The 19,750-nt window shown below is 41.9% G+C and overlaps 1 protein-coding gene across 2 annotated transcripts; it reads right to left on the bottom strand.

Annotated features, from left to right (window-relative positions):
- Nucleotides 1–7,239: 7,239 nt before the first annotated feature.
- ISCA1 (iron-sulfur cluster assembly 1) lies at nt 7,240–18,862 on the bottom strand. Of its 2 annotated transcripts, XM_022558908.3 has the most exons (5): nt 18,674–18,862; nt 13,174–13,248; nt 11,805–11,858; nt 8,992–9,097; nt 7,240–7,535 (listed from the first exon to the last, which is right to left on the bottom strand). In XM_022558908.3, the coding sequence occupies exons 1-5, from the start codon at nt 18,752–18,754 to the stop codon at nt 7,387–7,389; spliced, it is 465 nt and encodes a 154-aa protein (XP_022414616.1). In that variant the 5' UTR covers nt 18,755–18,862; the 3' UTR covers nt 7,240–7,386. The 2 variants fall into 2 exon arrangements, with proteins under 2 accessions (XP_022414616.1, XP_089769178.1); XM_089913052.1 differs by lacking the exon at nt 13,174–13,248 and having other exon boundaries at nt 18,674–18,804.
- Between the last annotated feature and the right edge of the window lie 888 nt (nt 18,863–19,750).

The following is a 19,750-nucleotide window of genomic DNA, read 5'->3' as shown; positions in this document are numbered from 1 at the left end:
TTCACCACCGCAACAAAGAGAATAAAATACCTAGGAATAAACCTACCTACACAGGTAAAAGACCTGTACTCAGAAATCTATAAGACACTGATGAAAGAAATCAAAGATGACACAAACAGATGGAGAGATAGAATGTTCTTGCATTGGAAGAATCAATATTGTGAAAATGACTATACTACCCAAAGCAATCTACAGATTCAATGCAATCCCTATCAAATTACCCATGGCATTTTTTACAGAACTAGATCAAGAAATCTTAAAATTTGTATAGAAACACAAAAGACCATGAATAGCCAAAGCAATCTTGAGGGGAAAAAAAAGGAGCTGGAGGACAGACTCCCTGACTTCAGACTATACTACAAAGCTACAGTAATCAAGACAATATGGTACTGGCACAAAAACAGAAATATAGATCAATGGAACAGTATAGAAAACCCAGAGATAAACCCATGCACCTATGGTCAACTAATCTATGACAAAGGAGGCAAGGATATACAATGGAGAGAAAACAGTCTCTTCAATAAGGGGTGCTGGGAAAACTGGACAGCTACATGTAAAAGATGAAATTAGAACACTCCTTGGCACCATAAACAAAAATAAACTCAAAATGGATTAAAGACCTAAATGTAAGACCGGACACTATAAAACTCTTAGAGGAAAACATAGGAAGAACTCTCTTTGACATAAATCACAGCAAGATCTTTTCTGACCCACCTCCTAGAGTAATGGAAATAAAAACAAAAATAAACAAATGGGACCTAATTAAACTCAAAAGCTTTTCCACAGCAAAGGAAACTGTAAACAAGACGAAAAGACAACCCTCAGAATGGGAGAAAATATTTGCAAACGAATCAACGGACAAAGGATTAATCTCCGAAACATATAAACAGCTCATGCAGCTCAATATTAAAAAAAGAGAAACAACCCAATCAAAAAATGGGCAGAAGACTTAAAGAGACATTTCTCCAAAGAAGACATACAGATGGCCAAGAGGCACATGAAAAGCTGCTAAACATCAATAATTATTAGAGAAATGCAAATCAAAACTACAATGAGGTATCACCTCACACTGGTTAGAATGGGCATCATCAGAAAATCTCCAAACAACAAATGCTGGAGAGGGTGTGGAGAAAAGGGAACCCTCCTGCACTGTTGGTGGGAAGGTAAATTGATAGAGCCACTATGGAGAACAGTATGGAGGTTCCTTAAAAAAACTAAAAATAGAACTACCATATGCCCCAGTAATCCCACTACTGTGCATACACCCTGAGAAAACCATAATTCAAAAAGAGACATGTACCACAATGTTCACTGCAGCACTATTTACAATATCCAGGACATGGAAGTAACCTAAGTGTTCATCAACAGATGAATGAAGAATATGTGGCACATATATACAATGGAATATTAGCCATAAAAAGAAACGAAATTGAGTTATTTGTAGTGAGGTGGATGCACATAGAGTCTGTCATAGAGTGAAGTAAGTCAGAAAGAGCAAAACAAATACTGTATGCTAACATATATACGGAATCTAAAAAAAGAAAAAGTGGTTCTGAAGAAACTAGGGACAGGACAGGAATAAAGATGCAGATGTAGGGAATGGACTTGAGGACATGGGGAGGGGGAAGGGTAAGCTGGGATGAAGTGAGAGAGTGGCATTGACATACATACACTACCAAATGTAAAATAAATAGCTAGTGGGAAGCAACTGCAAAGCACAGGGAGCCCAGCTTGGTGCTTTTTGACCACATAGACGGGTGGGATAGGGAGCGTGGGAGGGAGATGCAAGAAGGAGGGGATATGGAGATATGTTTATACATATAACTGATTCACTTTGTTATACAGCAGAGACTAACGCAACAATGTAAAGCAATTATACTCCAATAAAGATGTTAAAAAAACCAAAAAAAGACACATGCACCCCAATGTTCATTGCAGCATTATTTACAGTAGCAGGTCATGGAAGCAACCTTAATGCCCATCGACAGACAAATGGATGGAGAAGATGTGGTACATATATACAATGGAATATTACTCGCCATAAAAAGGAACGAAACTGGGTCATTTGTAAAGATGTGGATGGACCTAGAGACTGTCATACAGAGAGAAGTCAGTCAGAAAGAGTAAAACAAGTATCATATATTAATGCATATATGTGGAATCTAGAAAAATGGTACAGATGAACCGGTTTGCAAGGCAGAAATAGAGACACAGATGTAGAGAACAAATGTATGGACACCAAGGGTGGAAATGGGGGGGGGGTGGGGGTGGGATGAACCGGGAGATTGGGATTGACATTATACACTAGTATGTATAAAACAGATAACTAATAAAAACCTGCTGTATAAAAAATAAAATAAAATTCAAAAAAAAGCACAATGAGATCTTAGTTTAGAAAAAAATGACATGGTAGTGCTACTTGAGGCAAAGAAAATCACATTGATTTTAAGAAGAAAATAAAAACACAAAATAGGGCTTCCCTGGTGGCGCAGTGGTTGAGAGTCCGCCTGCCGATGCAGGGGGTACGGGTTCGTGCCCCGGTCAAGAAAGATCCCACATGCTGCGGAGCGGCTGGGCCCGTGAACCATGGCCGCTGAGCCTGCGCGTCCGGAGCCTGTGCTCCGCAACGGGAGAGGGCACAACAGTGAGAGGCCCACGTACCACAAAAAAATTTTAAAAAACACAAAATATTTTTTAAAATCTCATAAATGTGGAATAAACAAAGTTGTCACTGCCAGTATTCAATCTGGAAAAGGAATTGGCCACAGAGATAGAGAAACAATATGGTGAAGTTTATATTGTTGTCCTTAACTGGCAAACTTTTTTTAAATAAATAAATAAATTTATTTATTTATTTATTTTTGGCTGCATTGGGCCTTCGTTGCTTGGCTCGGGCTTTCTTTAGTTGTGGCAAGCAGGGGCTACTCCTCGTTGCTGTGTGTGGGCGTCTCACTGTGGTGGCTTCTCTTGTGGTGGAGCACGGGCTCTAGGCATGCATGGGCTTCAGTAGTTGTGGCACGAAGGCTTTAGTAGTTGTGGCTCACGGGCTCTAGACTGCAGGCTCAGTAGTTGTGGCACAGGCTTAGTTGCTCCGTGGCATGTGGGATCTTCCTGGAGCAGGGATCGAACCCGTGTCCCCTGCACTGGCAGGCGGATTCTCAACCACTGCGCCAACAGGGAAGCCCTTAACTGTCAAACTTAGTAGCCAAGGCTTCTTGTCCTGTACAAGGCAACACATTTCTTTACGATTTCCAAAAGAAACTGAATGAGTTGTTTTGTTCTGGTCTTAATAGACTGTTTTTTTTGTAGGAGTTTTAGATTTATAGGAAAATTGAGTGTAAACTACAGAGAGTTCCTATAACCCTCCCCACTCCCAGTTCCCTATCATTAACATCTTGTGTTAATGTGATACCTTTGTTGTAATTGATGTGACAGTGTTGACACGGTATTATCAGCTAAAGTCCATAGTTTCATTAGAGTTCATCCCTGTTGTTCTATATTCCTTGAGTTTTGACAAACATGTAACGACACGTATCCACCATTATAGTATCATTCAGAGTAGTTTCACTGCCCTAAAAATCCTCCGTGCTCTGTTTATTCATTCTTCCCTCCCCCCAAGCCCCTGGCCACCACGGATCTTTTTACTGTCTCTATAGTTTTGTCTTTTCCAGAACGTCATCAAGTTGGAATCATACAGGATGTAGCCTTTTCAGGTAGGCTTAAAACTTAGTAATATGCATTTATGTGTCTTCCAGGTCTTTTCATGGCTTTATTATCTGGAAGTACCAGTTTGTTTATCCACTCACCTGTTAAGAATGTGGGTTTGGTTTTTAATCATAGGTTCAGTTTTAATCAACTTTAAGTGGTTAATGATAAACCTCCAGGTATGCTTGTACAATGAAGATCCGGGGTGAAAGTAAAGGGAAGCAACAACGAAGTGGATTAAAGGTTGGAAACAGCCTATTACCTTTGAAAGTACTATTCTGACTTTAAAAAAGAAAAAATGCCAAAACCAAAAAAAAAACCCTTCTTATTCCCGTATTCTTTCATCTTTATTATACAATGAAAATACCTGAATATGATGAATTCATTTTCTGTTTGTAGATGCACCAAATCCATTTTAATTATTACAATTCACGTAATACATAGTTATTATGAAAAAAACTAGAAAATGCAGGTTGGCAAAAATAAGAAAATTTAAGATACCATAATTCTATACATTACCTGTTTGTATAACTGTTTGTATGCCTGTGCATATTCTTTCATATTTTTCCATGCATTTGTGTATATGCATACATCATATAAAATTCATTTCAGTGGATGCACTGTTCAGCTGATTCTTATTATTCCCAGTAGTTATGTTCTACAAAGTAACTACCAACAGTGAATTCTAGAATACTGAACCATTGCTCCTAGAGGAAATACAGGGTTGGGTTCCTGGGAGCCTTTGATCACCACATTTTCACCAACGGATCAACACATAATTTAGAAGTTACAAATCAATTTTAACAAGCAGGCAGACTCACAACTAGGGAATCTTCAAATAATAAGGATTGACTGGATGTATGCCAAAATCAAGCACGCTGGTTTTTTTTGTTTTTTTTGCGGTACGCGGACCTCTCACTGTTGTGGCCTCTCCCGTTGCGGAGCACAGGCTCCGGACGCGCAGGCTCAGCGGCCATGGCTCACGGGCCCAGCCGCTCCGCGGCATGTGGGATCTTCCCGGACCGGGGCATGAACCCGTGTTCCCTGCATCGGCAGGCGGACTCTCAACCACTGCGCCACCAGCGAAGCCCTCTTAGATACCTTTTTAGAAGGGCACCTGCAGTCTCGGCTCTTATCGTGACATGCAGTGCAGCCTAACTGCGAGGGGCACAGGGCTGGAGCCAGATGGTGTGGGGTGTCATCCTGACTTGGCCACTTATCACTTTGCCTTAGGTCAACTATTTTGTCCATGCCATATTTGTTTCTCATCTACGAAAACGACAGTCATCAGACCTACTTCACTGGGTTGTAGTGAAGACTGTTAATTAGAACAGTTGCTGGCATGTAGCAAGTATGGAATAAATGCTATTAGCAACACTTACCCTATTCTTTTCATTGGTGTCTGTCTCATTTGTCAACGCTAAGATCTTTCAGAGACGGTCTCTGGTTATCTGTGAAGCCTAAGGGATGGCAGAGAGCAGGTGCTCACAAATATGCCTGAAGGTAACTACCGCAGGGAGATGAACATAAAGCTCAGACGACAGAGTTGGAAAAAGCATTCCCTACCGGGAATAACAACATGTGAGAAAGTAAGGATGAAATTTGCGTGGGACGCTGTAGGAGCAGCTTGGATGAGGTGAATGACCCTTATAGTGAAAAAGGGAGAAAGGCGATACAGAAGGAGAAAGGGAATGAGGACTCTGGAGCCCAGAGCAATCTGAAATGGTCTGTCAGTGGGCTGCAAGGGGACCCCAACAACTAAAAGAGTGGATGCAACAGAATCGGGTGGGGAAAATCCTGGCAGCAGGGAGACTGGTTAGGAAAATAGAACATTACTTATTAGTAGCAACAATGGCTGCTATTCACAAACCCTGCTCTCTTAAAAGAAAAGGCAATTTTATGATCACAAAGAGGCTACATTTTCTTTTTATTGGCAACTCAATCTACATATATACAGTATTGCACAAATTGTAAGTGGGTTGACAGTTATATTAATACAAATTCATGAGCATTTACATAAAGCTACTGCTCTAGGTTTTGGTGCATTTTGCGCCTGGTATTTTAGTAAATATGACAAACATAAAGGAACTCAGCTACTGCAATTCATAAGAATTGGCTTTCAAAAAAAGCAAATATGTCACCTCACAGAACACTTAATACATCAAACCCAGGAAAATCAATAACTAAATGACAAAAGGAACACTGTTAAAGAAAAGTTGGTGATAAAATGTCAGGTTAAAGGGCGTCCCTGGTGGCGCAGTGGTTGAGAGTCCGCCTGCCAATGCAGGGGACACTGGTTCGTGTCCCGGTCTGGAAAGATCCCACATGCCGTGGAGCGGCTGCGCCCGTGAGCCATGGCCGCTGACCCTGCGCGTCTGGAGCCTGTGCTCCGCAACAGGAGAGGCCCGCGTACCACAAAAAAAAAAAAAAAAAAAAGTCAGGTTAAAACATTAGGCTTAAAAATTTTAGCAATTGGACTTGGGACCCAGAGTGTACACACCGTATTGGGAATTATAAGAAAAGATCCCCATGTTCTGCTTCACAATTACTACTACCTTCCAAAAGAACAGTTCTGGGTGGCTACAATGTCTTCTTCCCTGCTAGTATAAACGACTGTTCCACAGTCCTGGTGAAACAAGATGGTAATTCACATAAATGGGATTTAAAATAAGATTCTTCTCACCCCAAATAAAATAAAACTAAATATACTCTCCAAACTACAGAGAAATCTCATCCAAATGTTCACCAGATAAAGAAGCCAGACCACCCGTTTACCTTCACTGACTGCCTCGGAGCGCAGGGCTGGCGTGTCACCTACAAGATGGGGAGATGTGGGTGGTCCCGGCTGTGCCCCTACCCAGCCTGCAGTGTGAGGGGGGACAAAAGCCCTTCAGCTTCCCAGGGTATAGAACTGAGGGGATGGGCTAGATGGCTTTTAAGAGACCTTCTGATTAAAAGGATCTAAGTCCGCTTGAGATCCCATATCCGAGCAGACGCTTAGGGTGGGCAAAAGAAATGGACTTAAAAACAGGTGGGTGAAGTATTTATCTTTTGATCCCATCACTCAGAACTATTCTGCACTACAGTTAAGGAAATCTCTGTCCAATACTTTAATGGCTGGGGATGCTGCAGGGTAAGCAAATGAGGTATCAGACAATGAAGTTTTAGATAAAAATGTAGAAACGCTGTGCCCAGTCTGGGTAGAAAACAATGCACCACCACACCACACCAGGAGTCAAGACTTCCTGTCTCTGAATTTTAAAATCCATCTTGTTGGGAGATGTACGTTCAATCCTTTCAAAAGATCTACCAATCTACACCTATTAAGAATATGTTTTCTGAAATTCCCCCAGGAAGGCAACTTCCATGAAACTAGCTCTAACAGAAAGGATGCAGGAAGGAGAATTTACTTGCAGCGTAAAACTTTTTTTCTTTACAGATCAGAAAAACGACACAAAGAGAGCAATAGATTCTCATTTTCTGTCCCCTATAAAGGACACAAGTATCAATTCTTCTGGAATCTAACACACTGGCTTCATTTTCAAATGCATCACTTTATTTTCCTTGTAAGGCAGCCATATGTTACAAACCTTAAGCATGCGACAGTCCTATGACTTCTTCAATAAGCCGTAGAGCTTCCACAGCTCTCCTGGGGCCTACAGCCCGAGCAGTCCTGAGGAGTCAAATATTAAAGCTTTCTCCACAGCCACATGTTCCTTTGATGTTTGGGTTATTGAACACAAACTCACTGGATAATTTGTCTTCAACATAGTCCATTTCTGTTCCTAAAAGTGTTAGCTGTGCTTTCTTCTCGATGAACACTCTGACTCCTGGGGGAGAAGAAAACATGAGTCATATAAAGCCTGCCATCCCATGGAACCTGCTGATTCAAAGCACAACTGAACTTCAAATAGTAACCACTAACAAACGTCAAACAAGAGGCTTTTGAATCTGTCTCATTATTTCCTTTAAGGGATGCAGTGCTCAGTTTTCTGTCCCCTTTCCTACACAATAATCTATGTCAAAAACAATTGTATTAGGCTAGACAGTTGTGAACAGCAAATTCCATGACAATTCTGTGTAAAACTAGAATTTGCCTTTCTTCGCTATACTTCAATTTGCTACATGAAGAAAATGTGTATATTCTCAGTAAGAGTTCTGTAAAGATGGAGTCAATGAGATTAACGAAAATCCTGAAATGACATTTGTACACACAACACACTGCCAAGCCTAGAGAAACACAAAGGACTATGATATAATGGGCTAGTTTAATAAGACTAAATCATGAATCAGTACAAGCAGTTCTGTTTTTCTGCTTATGGACCAGAAAACTGATAATAACATAACTCCCTAGTTATCTCTACCTAACTAGTTGGTAGAGGTGGGAGCCTTCGTAAATACTAATGGATTAAGAAAGCTTTCTTCCTTATAAAAAACTGCATCATTACTTAAATATGAACTATCTTTATTAGATCTCTTCTTTAAGATGAACACTTTCAGGTTTAAGATACTTTTACATATTGATTTTAAAAATAATATATTAACAAATGTCTTTATTGATCAGTAACTTAAGTGCAATAAAAAGAATACACATCAAGAACCCATGAAAACTGGCTAATGGCGCACACAAAGCCAGTGCTGCAGAACCCATGCACGCTGAAACTCCCCTGAGGTTGTGGCAGTATTTATTTTGTTTTAAATAGATTTTATCAGATTATTGGGTAGGGGCAGGGACTGGGGGGGAGGGGCAAAATATAATTAAAGCACTGCAATTTTTACTGAAATTTGGAAATAGACTCTTCTAAAGCAGGAAATGACATTACTTATTTGACACAGATGCTTCACACCAAAGTGGCTGGTTCATTCTGAAGTTTTATCATCTTAAAATCTTTCTGCACACAATGATAACCTTTCATAACTGAAACAAATAAACAAGTTTATCCAATAATCTATCACTTAGTTACTAAGAGCACAGCCTCTGGAGTGAACTTGATTGGCTTCAAATGTTCATAAGGCCACTTACTGGCTGTGTGACCTTAGGCAAACATATTTAATCTCTCAGTGCCTCAGTTTCTTCATCTGCAAAATGGGGACGATACAGTACCATTCTCATTTAGTTGCTGTGTATAAATTAGTTAATATATGAGAGCCCGTCGAACCATGCCTCCCTTACAGTGAGCACTATATACACCCTTCTTACTATTATCATCATTACTCTCCATGCTACACAAGGCTAAGCATTTTAGGGAGAAGAAAGTGTCCAGAAAAAGTCTGCGTAAAACTCACCATCTTGAACAACTTCCTCATCAGAGTCTCCTTTTGTCTTTGTATATTCCAGAGTGTAGGAAAGGCCATTACAACCCCTGGTTCGGACACCAACTTTCACACCAACCTGAAAAGGCATTGTAAAAATAAACTTAGTTTTAATGTAGTACAGATTAAACAGTTATAGTAATAAAAGCCCTATTTGATAATATTCATTTCTTCAAAAGCTAAAAGATAAATATTAGATTTCTGGCTATAAATAGTCCCTTTAGGAAGTATAAGCAGAATGGGAAACTAGCATTTAAAAAATTTAACTACTGTACAAATATCATTACAACATTGGCAGGGATCCAAAAAGAATAAAAACCAATTATATACGAAGAAAGAAATACAGAGGGAACACTGCACCCTAAAACTACAGTCACCAGTACCCTAAAAATGAGCTTGTGTGTTTCTTCCTATTTTCTTTCAGTCTTTGTCTCATATATAATCTAAACATGGGTTTTTTTTGGCCGTGCCACGCCGCTTGTGGGATCTTAGTTCCCTAACCAGGGATTGAACCCATGCCCCTGGCCATGAAAGCTCAGAGTCCTAACCACTGGACTGCCAGGGAATTCCCTAAACATAGTTTTTATTAGAGCAGAAATAAAAAATTTATTCTCTGCTTTGTTTTTTTCCCACTTAAGACATCATTTTCCCATGCAATTAGCTTTTGTAATTATCATTTGCAACTAATGCCTACATAATATTCCACTACACCTAAAGCATGTTTATTACTTAACCATTACTATTAACCATTTCTTCTGGGAATAACATTTTTAAGGGAAGAGTTTTAATTCCAAAACTGAATAATCACCTTTTTTTAAAAAAAAAAAAAAAAAAAAGGAAAAAAATACCTGATGGCAGAGATGACTACCTAAGAAAACTGGACTTTCTCAAAAATGTTTTTGCTCCACCTCACCATGTGAGATGTTCCCAGGATATTTCCCTATGGTTAGGTTCACCAAGGTTCATAGGTCATCACCTGGCAATCACATTGCCTCTATGTGACATGGGGCCTTAATTCTGTAAACTTTCTCAAGTGCCAGAAAGCAAAAGACTGCAGTCAACACAGACGTTAAGAAGTTTAAAAAGTGACCAAACAGCACTTTTAAAATACCAATGTCTACCTCAATGTAGTTTTCTAACAATATCTACCCAATTTCTATCTATTCTTGAGTCCTATCTGCTTTTTCGTGTGCATATACAGCATTATCATAAGAAGTATCATTTTAGCAAGCAGATCCTGATTCCCTGAACAGCAGTAACATGTGCTAGCTCCAGGAAAGCAAACATAAAGTGGGAAGACACCTGATGAAGAGCATGAGTTAGATGTTAAGATGTTTGGTGGTTTTGATGAGTTGAAGCATTCAGAGTATTCTCTTCTGTCTTCAAACAAGGAGACAGAACTATAGCTTTATTCACCTTCACAGTGACAGCTTAGAGAATGTGTGAGGGAATTTCACATATTCAACATGATAAATAATAAAGTGCCTGGCTGAAATTCTGGAGCACACGTCATAAATACTTGTTTAACTTAGTTTTTATCTTTGCAAATAGGAAGACTCAAACAAGCAGGAAGTCCAACTATTAGGAATAGAGAGACACTTAAAGAGTATGTGAAAATACAGCTTTAGGTAACTGGAGTTTGGAAAAGGGATTGCTTATGCCACAAATGACACCTGAAGAAGTGTTTGCTCAACCCTTTTCATGTCAAAACGAACAAACATCCCTCAACTCTACAAAAGTGAAACTGTGTCAACTGGTCAATTTACACTCTAGTCATTAGTCTACCCAAATTTAGTTGGAATTGAGTTGGAACACTGATATACTTAGATTTAATAATTCTTAGGGGGAAGATGATCGAACTCCTGTTACACTGCAATACAGGTTGTACAATGGAACTTAGAAACTACTCTGTAGTCTAATTATTGAATATTAATAGTCTTGGAAGTCATTTACAGTATCCCTTAGGCAGTGAAGAATGTGCTAAGATTAAGATGGTACGCACACCCCTTGCCCAACGATTCTACATCTAAGAATACAGCTTATGTAGATGAAATAAGCTATGCCTACAGGTCCAGAACAACGGGCCTGACACACTACAGATGCTAAATATTTGTTGAATCATGTTTGTGGAAGCACTGAATGAGAACAACCCAAAAGACCTTTAATATGAGAGCCTGGCTAGATAAACTTGTTCAACGGAATACACTAGTATATGCAGCCATAAAGAGAATAAGGATCTTTATGTAAGGATATGGAAAGATCTTCAAGCTATACTATTAGGGGCAAAGCAAAGTGCAACCACAGTGTGTGTGGTATGTTCTCACCTAAATAGGAAAAGAGACACACACGCAAATGTAACAAGCAAAGTCTAGGCCAGTGGTTCCCCTCAGGGAATTAGTTTTGGTTGTCACAACTCTGGCACAGGCCAGAGATTCTGCTAAACATCCTGCAATCCACTCCCAACAAGGACTATCCAGTCCAAAACATCAACAGTGCTGAGGCTGAGAAACCTTGGTCTAGGTAATAAAATGCACAGATGATCTGTGCAAGGACACGAAGAGGCAGCCTCCTGGAAGGGAGAATGAATAAAGAATGTGGGGCGAGAGAGTGACTTCCTTTTCATAATACCCTGTTGTGTTACTTGCATTTAAAAATCATGAGCATTTTTTACTTTTTAAATAAAAACCCCTAATTAATGAAAGCACACTGTTTATCACAAGATAAATTCATTGTGAAAATACAACTTCAATTTTTTACTGAATATTTGTCTGATTGGTTTTACTTACGTGTTCAGGCTTATCTTTAAGAAGCTGTTTTATCTTGTTTACTGCTGAAGGTGTCTGAAAAAAGGGAAGGTTATTAAGTTGTTAGTTACAAACTTTGCCTTCTTTAGCCTTATATTTCCTAGTATTTAAGACAACTCAAGTCTATCTTTAGCAAATTCATGTGGTGAATTTATGTTCCATTCTCACCAGAGTACCTTGTGGATTTCATACACAAACATATGAACTCTACTCAATTAAAAGCATTTTTAAAAATATCTACTAGCAACATCCTCTTCATCCCCTGCCCCCAACCCCCCAGTCAAGGTCAGCTCCCTGTCATAATCTCTGTGGTACTATCTACTCACATCACAAATATAATTTTTCTAGTCAGCATCTATTTCGAATTCCTACTTTATGCCCAGCAACAAGCACATTGCCTGACACACAGAAGGCACTCGACAGTCAATGAATGATATCAAGTACCACATTGGGAAAGCCAACCTTCAGGCATTTTTCCTATTCATCATTATTAACTCTATTGCTCATTCTGTTTACCCCAAATCTATTTCAGATCCATCAAAACGCACACCTAGAGGAAAAAGTGTTACCAGCATCAAATAACCCAGTGTGCCTCTCGTGCCAGTCCCACCAAATGTTCACAGAGATTGATTAACTGATTGATTTCGGCCGCGCGGCACGTGGGATCTTAGTTCCCCAACCAGGGATTGAACCTGCGCTCCTTGCATTGGAAGCACAAAGTCTTGATCACTGGGCCTCCAGGGAAGTCCCTATCCACAGAGATTATTACATCAGCATCTGAGCATCTAGATGATGCTCAGAACTAAGCTAGTCAATAATAGAAACAAGAGCATGGAAGAGTTTTCAGGAGAAATGTTTAACCAAGCCCAGTTGTCCTCAAAAATAAGAAAACGTCTCAATGTACTTCATGCGTAGATCAGCATTACAAACCCCAATTTCCTGAGGAGGCTGTTAGGGAGAAAGCCTGTCCCAGGGCATTCCTGGCCCACTTCCTAGCTGTGTCCCAGCCCATTACTTGGCTTAAACAGGGATAAAAGTCCCTCTTCCTCAGGATTCTTGTGAAGATTAAACGAACGAATTCATGAAAAGCATTTAGAATAGCGCCAGGAACAGAGAGCTCAACATAAGCCAGCTATTATTCTAACAATGAGAATATATTATCATGAAGAGATCATGTCCTTCCTACGTTTTGTTTCACTAGCTCCTCTAGCTGGCAATGCTGAGCCGGTCCTCCAGTTTTCTATACAGGCATTTTCCTGGTTTGTGAAATCTCAGAGTGGACATTATGACCTACAACTAGGTAGTAATCATAGCCAGAACTCAAGCCAGAACTCATGCTGGGGGTACAGACCTGATGGATGGCCCGAGTGTGCTCTTTCACCCTGTCTGGTTGGGGCTTGGCCAGATGAAGATGCTGAAGCAGAGTCTGGACAAATTTAGAAAAGTCATGAAACCAATGTAAAAGGTTGAGACTATCATTAAAAAAACAAAAACAAAAACAGGGACTTCCCTGATGGCGCAGTGGTTAAGAATCCACCTGCCAACACAGGGGACGTGGGTTCGATCCCTGGTCTGGGAAGATCTCACATGCCACGGAGCAACTAAGCCCGCGTACCACAACTACTGAAGCCCGCGTGCCACAACTACTGAAGCCCGGGTGCCACAACTAATGAAACCTGCACGCCTAGAGCCTGTGCCCCGCAACGAGAAGCCACCACAATGAGAAGCCCGCGCACCGCAACGAAGAGTAGCCCCCGCTCGCCGCAACCAAAGAGAGTCCGTGCGCAGCAACGAAGACCCAACACAGCCAAAAAACAAAAACAAAAATCACAGAACAGTGCACTACACTTGATAAACAGTGAAACTTTGATTCAGTTATTAACATACGGTGTGTATGTATTTCTTATTGTGTGTCACTTAAAAAAAAAAAGTTAAATAAATCACTACCAGTGGGTGGTTTATAAAGGCCGTTTCCCACAGTTCTATCAGAACAGGAACCAAGCAGATCAACGACAGGGAAGAGGATGGGGGGGTGGGGGGAAGGAGGAAATTCTGCAGAGAATTATTTTTATTTATTTATTTTTTAAGATCACAGTATGTTAACCTCAAATAGTTAGAGAGATATTAATGGAAAAAAATTTTAAAAAATGCTTAGTTACACTTCTAAATGATTGCCAGTAAAAACTAGCTTTCCTAATTTTCATGGTGATATTTCCCATGTGAGTCCTGAAGAAATTAATCTAATTACTGTCAAATTACAATCAAAAGATTTCCAGTAAATTAAAAAAAAAAAAGGCACAGCTGTGGGAAAATACTCACTGGAAGTCCAACCTGATGCGGAGCCTTGGTTTATTGCCAGCAGATGGGAGGTGTAAGCTCAGGGCACACATACCATGCTGCCCCACGTGTTTCTTTTCATTCTGACCAGGGACTGAACCTGGGCTATGGCAGTGAAAGCGCCGAATCCTATCCACTGGACCACCAGGGAACTCCCGAGTCTCATGTGACTTTCCAAATTATCTAATTTGGTTTTTACAAAAGCAATATATTTCTTTTCTCAACTCTTAGTAGAAAACACTTAAACAGCAAACAAAAGCAATTCATGGAGAGTGGTCCACTTACCACAAAGTGGTTGATGTTCAACATTTCATACTGAAAGGGGCTTAAGAGAAAAATTACCTGCGTGCCTGGGAACCAAAACATGTCTTAATTTCCTAGTGTCAGGCAATAATCCAATATACCCCACTGGGAGGAGTGTTACTGATGATGTATAACCCTGCTGAGAGCCCACTTCAGGGTAAAGATATGGTCATTAGAACTTTCCAAGCAATGGATCTGAATTTCAGAACAAGTCAGAATGACTAAACAGGGGAACGTTTGGGACTTAAGATCATTCTGGGAAATAGTATAAAAACTTCAACAAAACAACATGCTGCAAGCCTAGCGGCCCTCCAATTACAACATACTCCCCCAAACAACTAAGTTACCCATACCCACCCAAGAAAGTTATGTATAATCAATGAGTCTAATTCACCTGAGATTTGGCCAGTGAAATAAAATTCACGAGGCCCTTGAAACTCAATGAAATATTATTTCTCTCATATGTGTATCACAGAACAAGACATTCTTTCAAGTGAAAGAGTATCTTTGAGTGAGATATTTTGGCCTTAAAAAAAAAAAGACTTCTAGTCTGTTTTTGTGGTTGAAATTATGGGAGAAGGCACTGCAGATAAACGAATCTTTTGACTACTTCATAGCAACATACTTTTACTCTATCCAATGCCATAGCGTTTCTATTCCTTGTAGCAGAAACTTTCCATCCTCAATACTGTATTTCCTTAGTCATTCCCCAGGCGATTTTCATTTTTTGCTGTTTACGGAAACAAGATTAAAACCCGAAGTTAACTCTACGATTATGTATACTAAACATGAGCCAACAACTACAACCTAGTTTCGTTTCCTTGTAAATCTGGCATTTTAAGGTTTAAAAGATGGTAGATAAAGGGCAGCCAATGAATAAATTTCAGTATATTTTGTTTGAGTCATTCTTTAACAGCTATGGCATTATGATGCTGTTTCCCTTTTGTCTTTGCCTATTCCTGTACATGCAGGTAATCATAGTATATATTCACAATTTTGTAGCCTACTTTTGAAAGTTTAACATGCTACTCATTTGATACATAGTAACATACATATATATTCACTGTTTCTTGAGTACTTTCTAGGTGCTTAATGGTTTATATGCATCATCTTTTTATTCTTTCAGTTCTGTGATTTAGGTATTAAAGATTAAATAATTTGCACAGGGCTAGTAAGTCAAAGAATTAAGAGTTATGACTCCCAAACCTTTAAAAAAAAAATCATTACTTGCAATGACTACATATCTCGCCAACAGGATTTACTCTTACTTATTTAACTGGCCTTTCACTGTTAGACATTCAGGCTACTTCCAATTGTTTCCTGTGTAATGCCCCTTAAATTGCCTCCATATACCAATCTTACAGCTTGGTCACTGTTCCAAAGGACTTCTGGGGCTACTCCTTCAATGAATAAACACCTCCTTGAGCCCCCATGTATTTAACATCATATTGTTTCCAGACCCTTCTCAACCAGGAGCTGCTAGAAATTAAGCCCTAAGGTACCCACTGTATGTAATGAATTAACTTCTCTCTTGTGCATCAAGAATGATGCTGGCTATGTACCATTAATCTTCATATCTTTGGTTGAGCTTTAGGACAGTTGTGGGTATATCCCTAACCCTAATTAGGGCTGCAATGATTCTGCTTTGTACAACAATGGAAATAAAGGCCTCTGCCTGCAGTGTAGTGTTAAATCTTCAAGTTCTTCAGTCATATTTTACTCTGGCTCCTATACATACAATTCCATTCGCAATTCCTGGGTCTGCAGGGGAGTAGGGAAGGGGGATGTCATCCTCCTTGGATGAAGGGTACTGACTTTGATGTGGTGGGTTGAAACCTTATTCTATCAAGGACCCACCCCTGGTTGCATAAAAGTGCCTGTGACCAGTCTTTGAAGTCTTTCTCTCCAGCAAACCACCAATCCTCTCCTGGATTAACATCAGTTAACACAGGTAATTTGGCTCTGAAAACATGGAATCATGCTTTTATTTCATCAATACCTTTTCCTAACCTCTCACTGACTAGACTGCACAGGTACAGCACTTCTCAAAGGTTGCAACATGTTGAATTCCTGATGTCAAAATTTATATACTTAGCTAACATTCATCATCTCTTCTTACCCGTTTCATTGAACTATCTCATTTCATTTGCTCTCATCTGTCTTCACTCATTAGTCCTTTGATGATTTCACTGCTTTTGCACTTAAATGAACATGGTGTTAAACGTTTGCAAAAACACTTGAAAATTAAGCACAGATACATGCATGCCAGTGTGTTAAGACTAGGAACACATGCCAGGATTAAAATAACTGCAAGCCTGCTACCACAGACCTTTGGTGGAAAGAAACAGGGATGTGCGTTGGCACCAGCTAAGATCACAGGGAAAGGGACTAAAGTCCGCTAGACAGTTAAGGAGGATAAATTCAGACAATGAACTCCTGCATGCTAATTGGAAATGTTGATCAAAGGCAACACAGAGCCCTTGTGAACTGAGAACTGACATGACAAAGCAGTGCTGGTAGCAGAATTGGCTTGGTAAGCCGGGACAGGTAATGAAGCATAAAGGAGCAAGCATGGATTGAGAGCAGGTCTGAGAAAGTGGGCTGGGTTATTGTTCCTAGTAATTTCTAGAGGTGCCAAAGGCCTGGCCCATGACTGTGTCCCAAGAGGGTGGGAAACGTAGGTCTTAAATGTCTGATGACTAAGTAGGAATGGAGAGAAAGGGTATGACCCATGCCAAATGGTGGAGAAAGAAAAGGCAAAAAAGTGTCTCCACACCTTCTGACTCTTCCTGGCTCTATCAGTACCAGTGGTAGAATTCTTTTGATTTCTGAATAATTTTTACTGAGATTGAAAGGAGACGCAAAGTATGAGTAGTGCTTTCTAGTTCTTATGATTTCAAATCTTGGAGAATTCTAAGATTTGACGGTGTATCTTTCAGACAGGAAAATGGGCTTGATGGTACAGAAAAAAGGAATGTAGAATACAGTATCACATAAAAACAGGATAACCTCCTTATGCACCTAAAACAGTGACCCATTATAAAAATATATTCTTCCACCTGATCATGACTTTCTCCTGTTTTGCTGAAACGAACTTTCCGGCAACAGGCCTTCTTATGGCATTAAATTGAACGGAATCCATGATTCAATTTAATCTGTTTTCCCCAGTCTTCAGGAATTGAATGTTTGCACAAAGGCTTCTTTACCAAGAGTGGGGTGTGTGTGAGAAGAATGCTGAACTGATAAGATTTCCTATGAAATTAATCTTTCAAAACTGCAAATAGTGACTGCTTAATGGACAGGGGGTTTTCTTTTGGGGCCAGATGTTTTGGAGCTACATAGAAGTGACAGTTGCACAATACTGTGAATGTACTAAATGCCACCGAATCGAACGCTTACAAGTGGTTACTTTTATGTGAATTTAAAACACAAAACTGTGCAGTACGTCGGGGATCCAGCATGCACAGTAAGTTCTGTAAGCATCTGCAGCAAGCTTCCTTTGAGTGTGTTTGACCTTTCACCCAGAGACCGCTGTAAACTCACTCAGGGTGGAAATTTATCCTTCTTTGTCCTTTGTTAGAGCCACCACGGCCTAGGGCCCCTGGAGGCACAGAGTGCGTTTCAAAGCCTCTTCAACCCCAGACACCAGGAAGTAACCCTTTGTGCACTGCAGCCTTGATCTCTGCAAGGGGGTGGGCTTTGTTGTCTCCGCGCTCTCACCGGCGCTCCCGCATCACACTGTGGTCCTGCGGTCGGGCGAGGCTAGGCTCGGCTCTCCCCAAGCGCCACAAGGGTAGGAACCCTGGTTCATTCACCCAGCTGCGCCCGGCACCTGGCACTTCGACCTCTAAGTAACCCGCGACCTCAAACACCGCTGGCGCAGCAAGACCCTCCGCAACCCCAAGCTCCGGAAAAGCCGCGCCTGACCCCCAAGGGGCCGCGCTCGCGCCGCCCCTCCCCCCTCCGCACGCGGCGGCGCGCGGCCTGCTGGGAAACGTAGTTCCCGGGCGCCCGGCTCCCGAGGAGCAGCCCCGCCCGCGCTTGTTTATCTCCACAGCAGAGGCGAGTTGGGGGTGGGGACGATGCGGCGGCTGCGGAGCGGGTCAGGGGTCCCGCCGCCCGGCCGTGCTGTGCCCTGCCACCGTGCCCCCCTTCGCGGGGGCGAAGGTGAACCAATATAATGGGCCCGGTCGCGCGCCCCAGCCACTCACCAGGGTGAGGGCGGCCCGGGTGGGCTGCAGCTTCCTCTTGCTCACAGCCCGGACAGTGGCCCGGACTAACGAAGCCGACATCCTCGCCCTCCCGGCGCCCCGATACCTCGGGCCGGAACTCGGCCACCTCAGCCTCTCTCCATGGACACTGCGGGCGCATTGACGCCACAAGCTCCGGCGCACGGCGCCCTAGACCCCGCCCTTCGTGGGCCCGCCCACGCCGTCGCCATTGGGCGGGCCGTATGAGTGACGGGCGTGGGGCGGGCCGTATGAGTGACAGGCGGAGAGCGTGGCTTGGCGCCCCGGCCGTGGTCATGTGACGCGGGGCACAGGGGTCGAGGGCAAGGTCGTAGCTCTGCGGCAGATCCACGCGCGCTGACTCAAGCCGGACTGGGGCACATGGAATGAACTCGGACTTGTGGACTCTGGAGGCGCGCCGTTCCACGCCCTGCCTTCTGGGCAAGGTGCTGCCCCGCCGCTTAAGAACTCAGGAGTCTACCGGCCGGGGAGGTGCGGTTCACAAGGGCAGAATGGATTCGAGGCCCGGACAGCTACATACGTTTCCGTCTTCCTTTTTGGTCCAGCTTCGCAGTTCTTAAGAGCGTAGAATTACCGCAGATTCTCAATAAACATCCTCCTCCTCTCCCCCGCCTTTCCCCAGGCTGCTTGGGATGTTGAAATATGGTACTAACACAATGTTTGCTTTAGGTTGGAATCCAGCTTTACTGTAAGATGTGACTGGGCAGCTCGGGGAATACTTTTATAGCAAGTACCAGTCGATAGCTTGATGGAATACCTGTTGCTTGTCAGATCTTGTGGCTGCTCAGGGACTTCTGTCCTTTAATTCGGCAAACATTCCTGAGCCCCAGGCATTGTGCAGCCAGCACTATACCCAAGGCATATACAGGAAGCCTGGTAAACGGAAGGTCCAAGGAAGAATTGGAGATCCTGGTAGGAGAGAAGTGCAGTAGGGGCAGCAGATGGGAGGAGAACATCAAGAAAGGCGGCATTTCGGGCTTCCCTGGTGGCGCAGTGGTTGAGAGTCTGCCTGCCGATGCAGGGAACACGGGTTCGTGC

The sequence above is a fragment of the Delphinapterus leucas genome, chromosome 6 (genome assembly GCF_059928025.1).
Source record: "Delphinapterus leucas isolate spDelLeu-1000000601 "Yukka" chromosome 6, BTC_Dleu_Yukka2, whole genome shotgun sequence".
NCBI lineage: Eukaryota > Metazoa > Chordata > Mammalia > Artiodactyla > Monodontidae > Delphinapterus > Delphinapterus leucas.
The sequence above is the reverse complement of the archived record's forward strand: the minus strand, read 5'-3'. Positions and strand labels throughout refer to the sequence as shown.

Excerpts from the sequence above, each read along its gene's own strand:
- ISCA1 (XM_022558908.3), bottom strand. The coding sequence starts at position 18,754 with ATGTCGGCTTCGTTAGTCCGGGCCACTGTCCGGGCTGTGAGCAAGAGG. Across the intron at positions 11,859-13,173 it reads ACACTCGGGCCATCCATCAG|ACACCTTCAGCAGTAAACAA; the intron begins GTCTGTACCCCC and ends CCCTTTTTTCAG. Across the intron at positions 7,536-8,991 it reads TGAGGAAGTTGTTCAAGATG|GAGTCAGAGTGTTCATCGAG; the intron begins GTGAGTTTTACG and ends CTTCTCCCCCAG.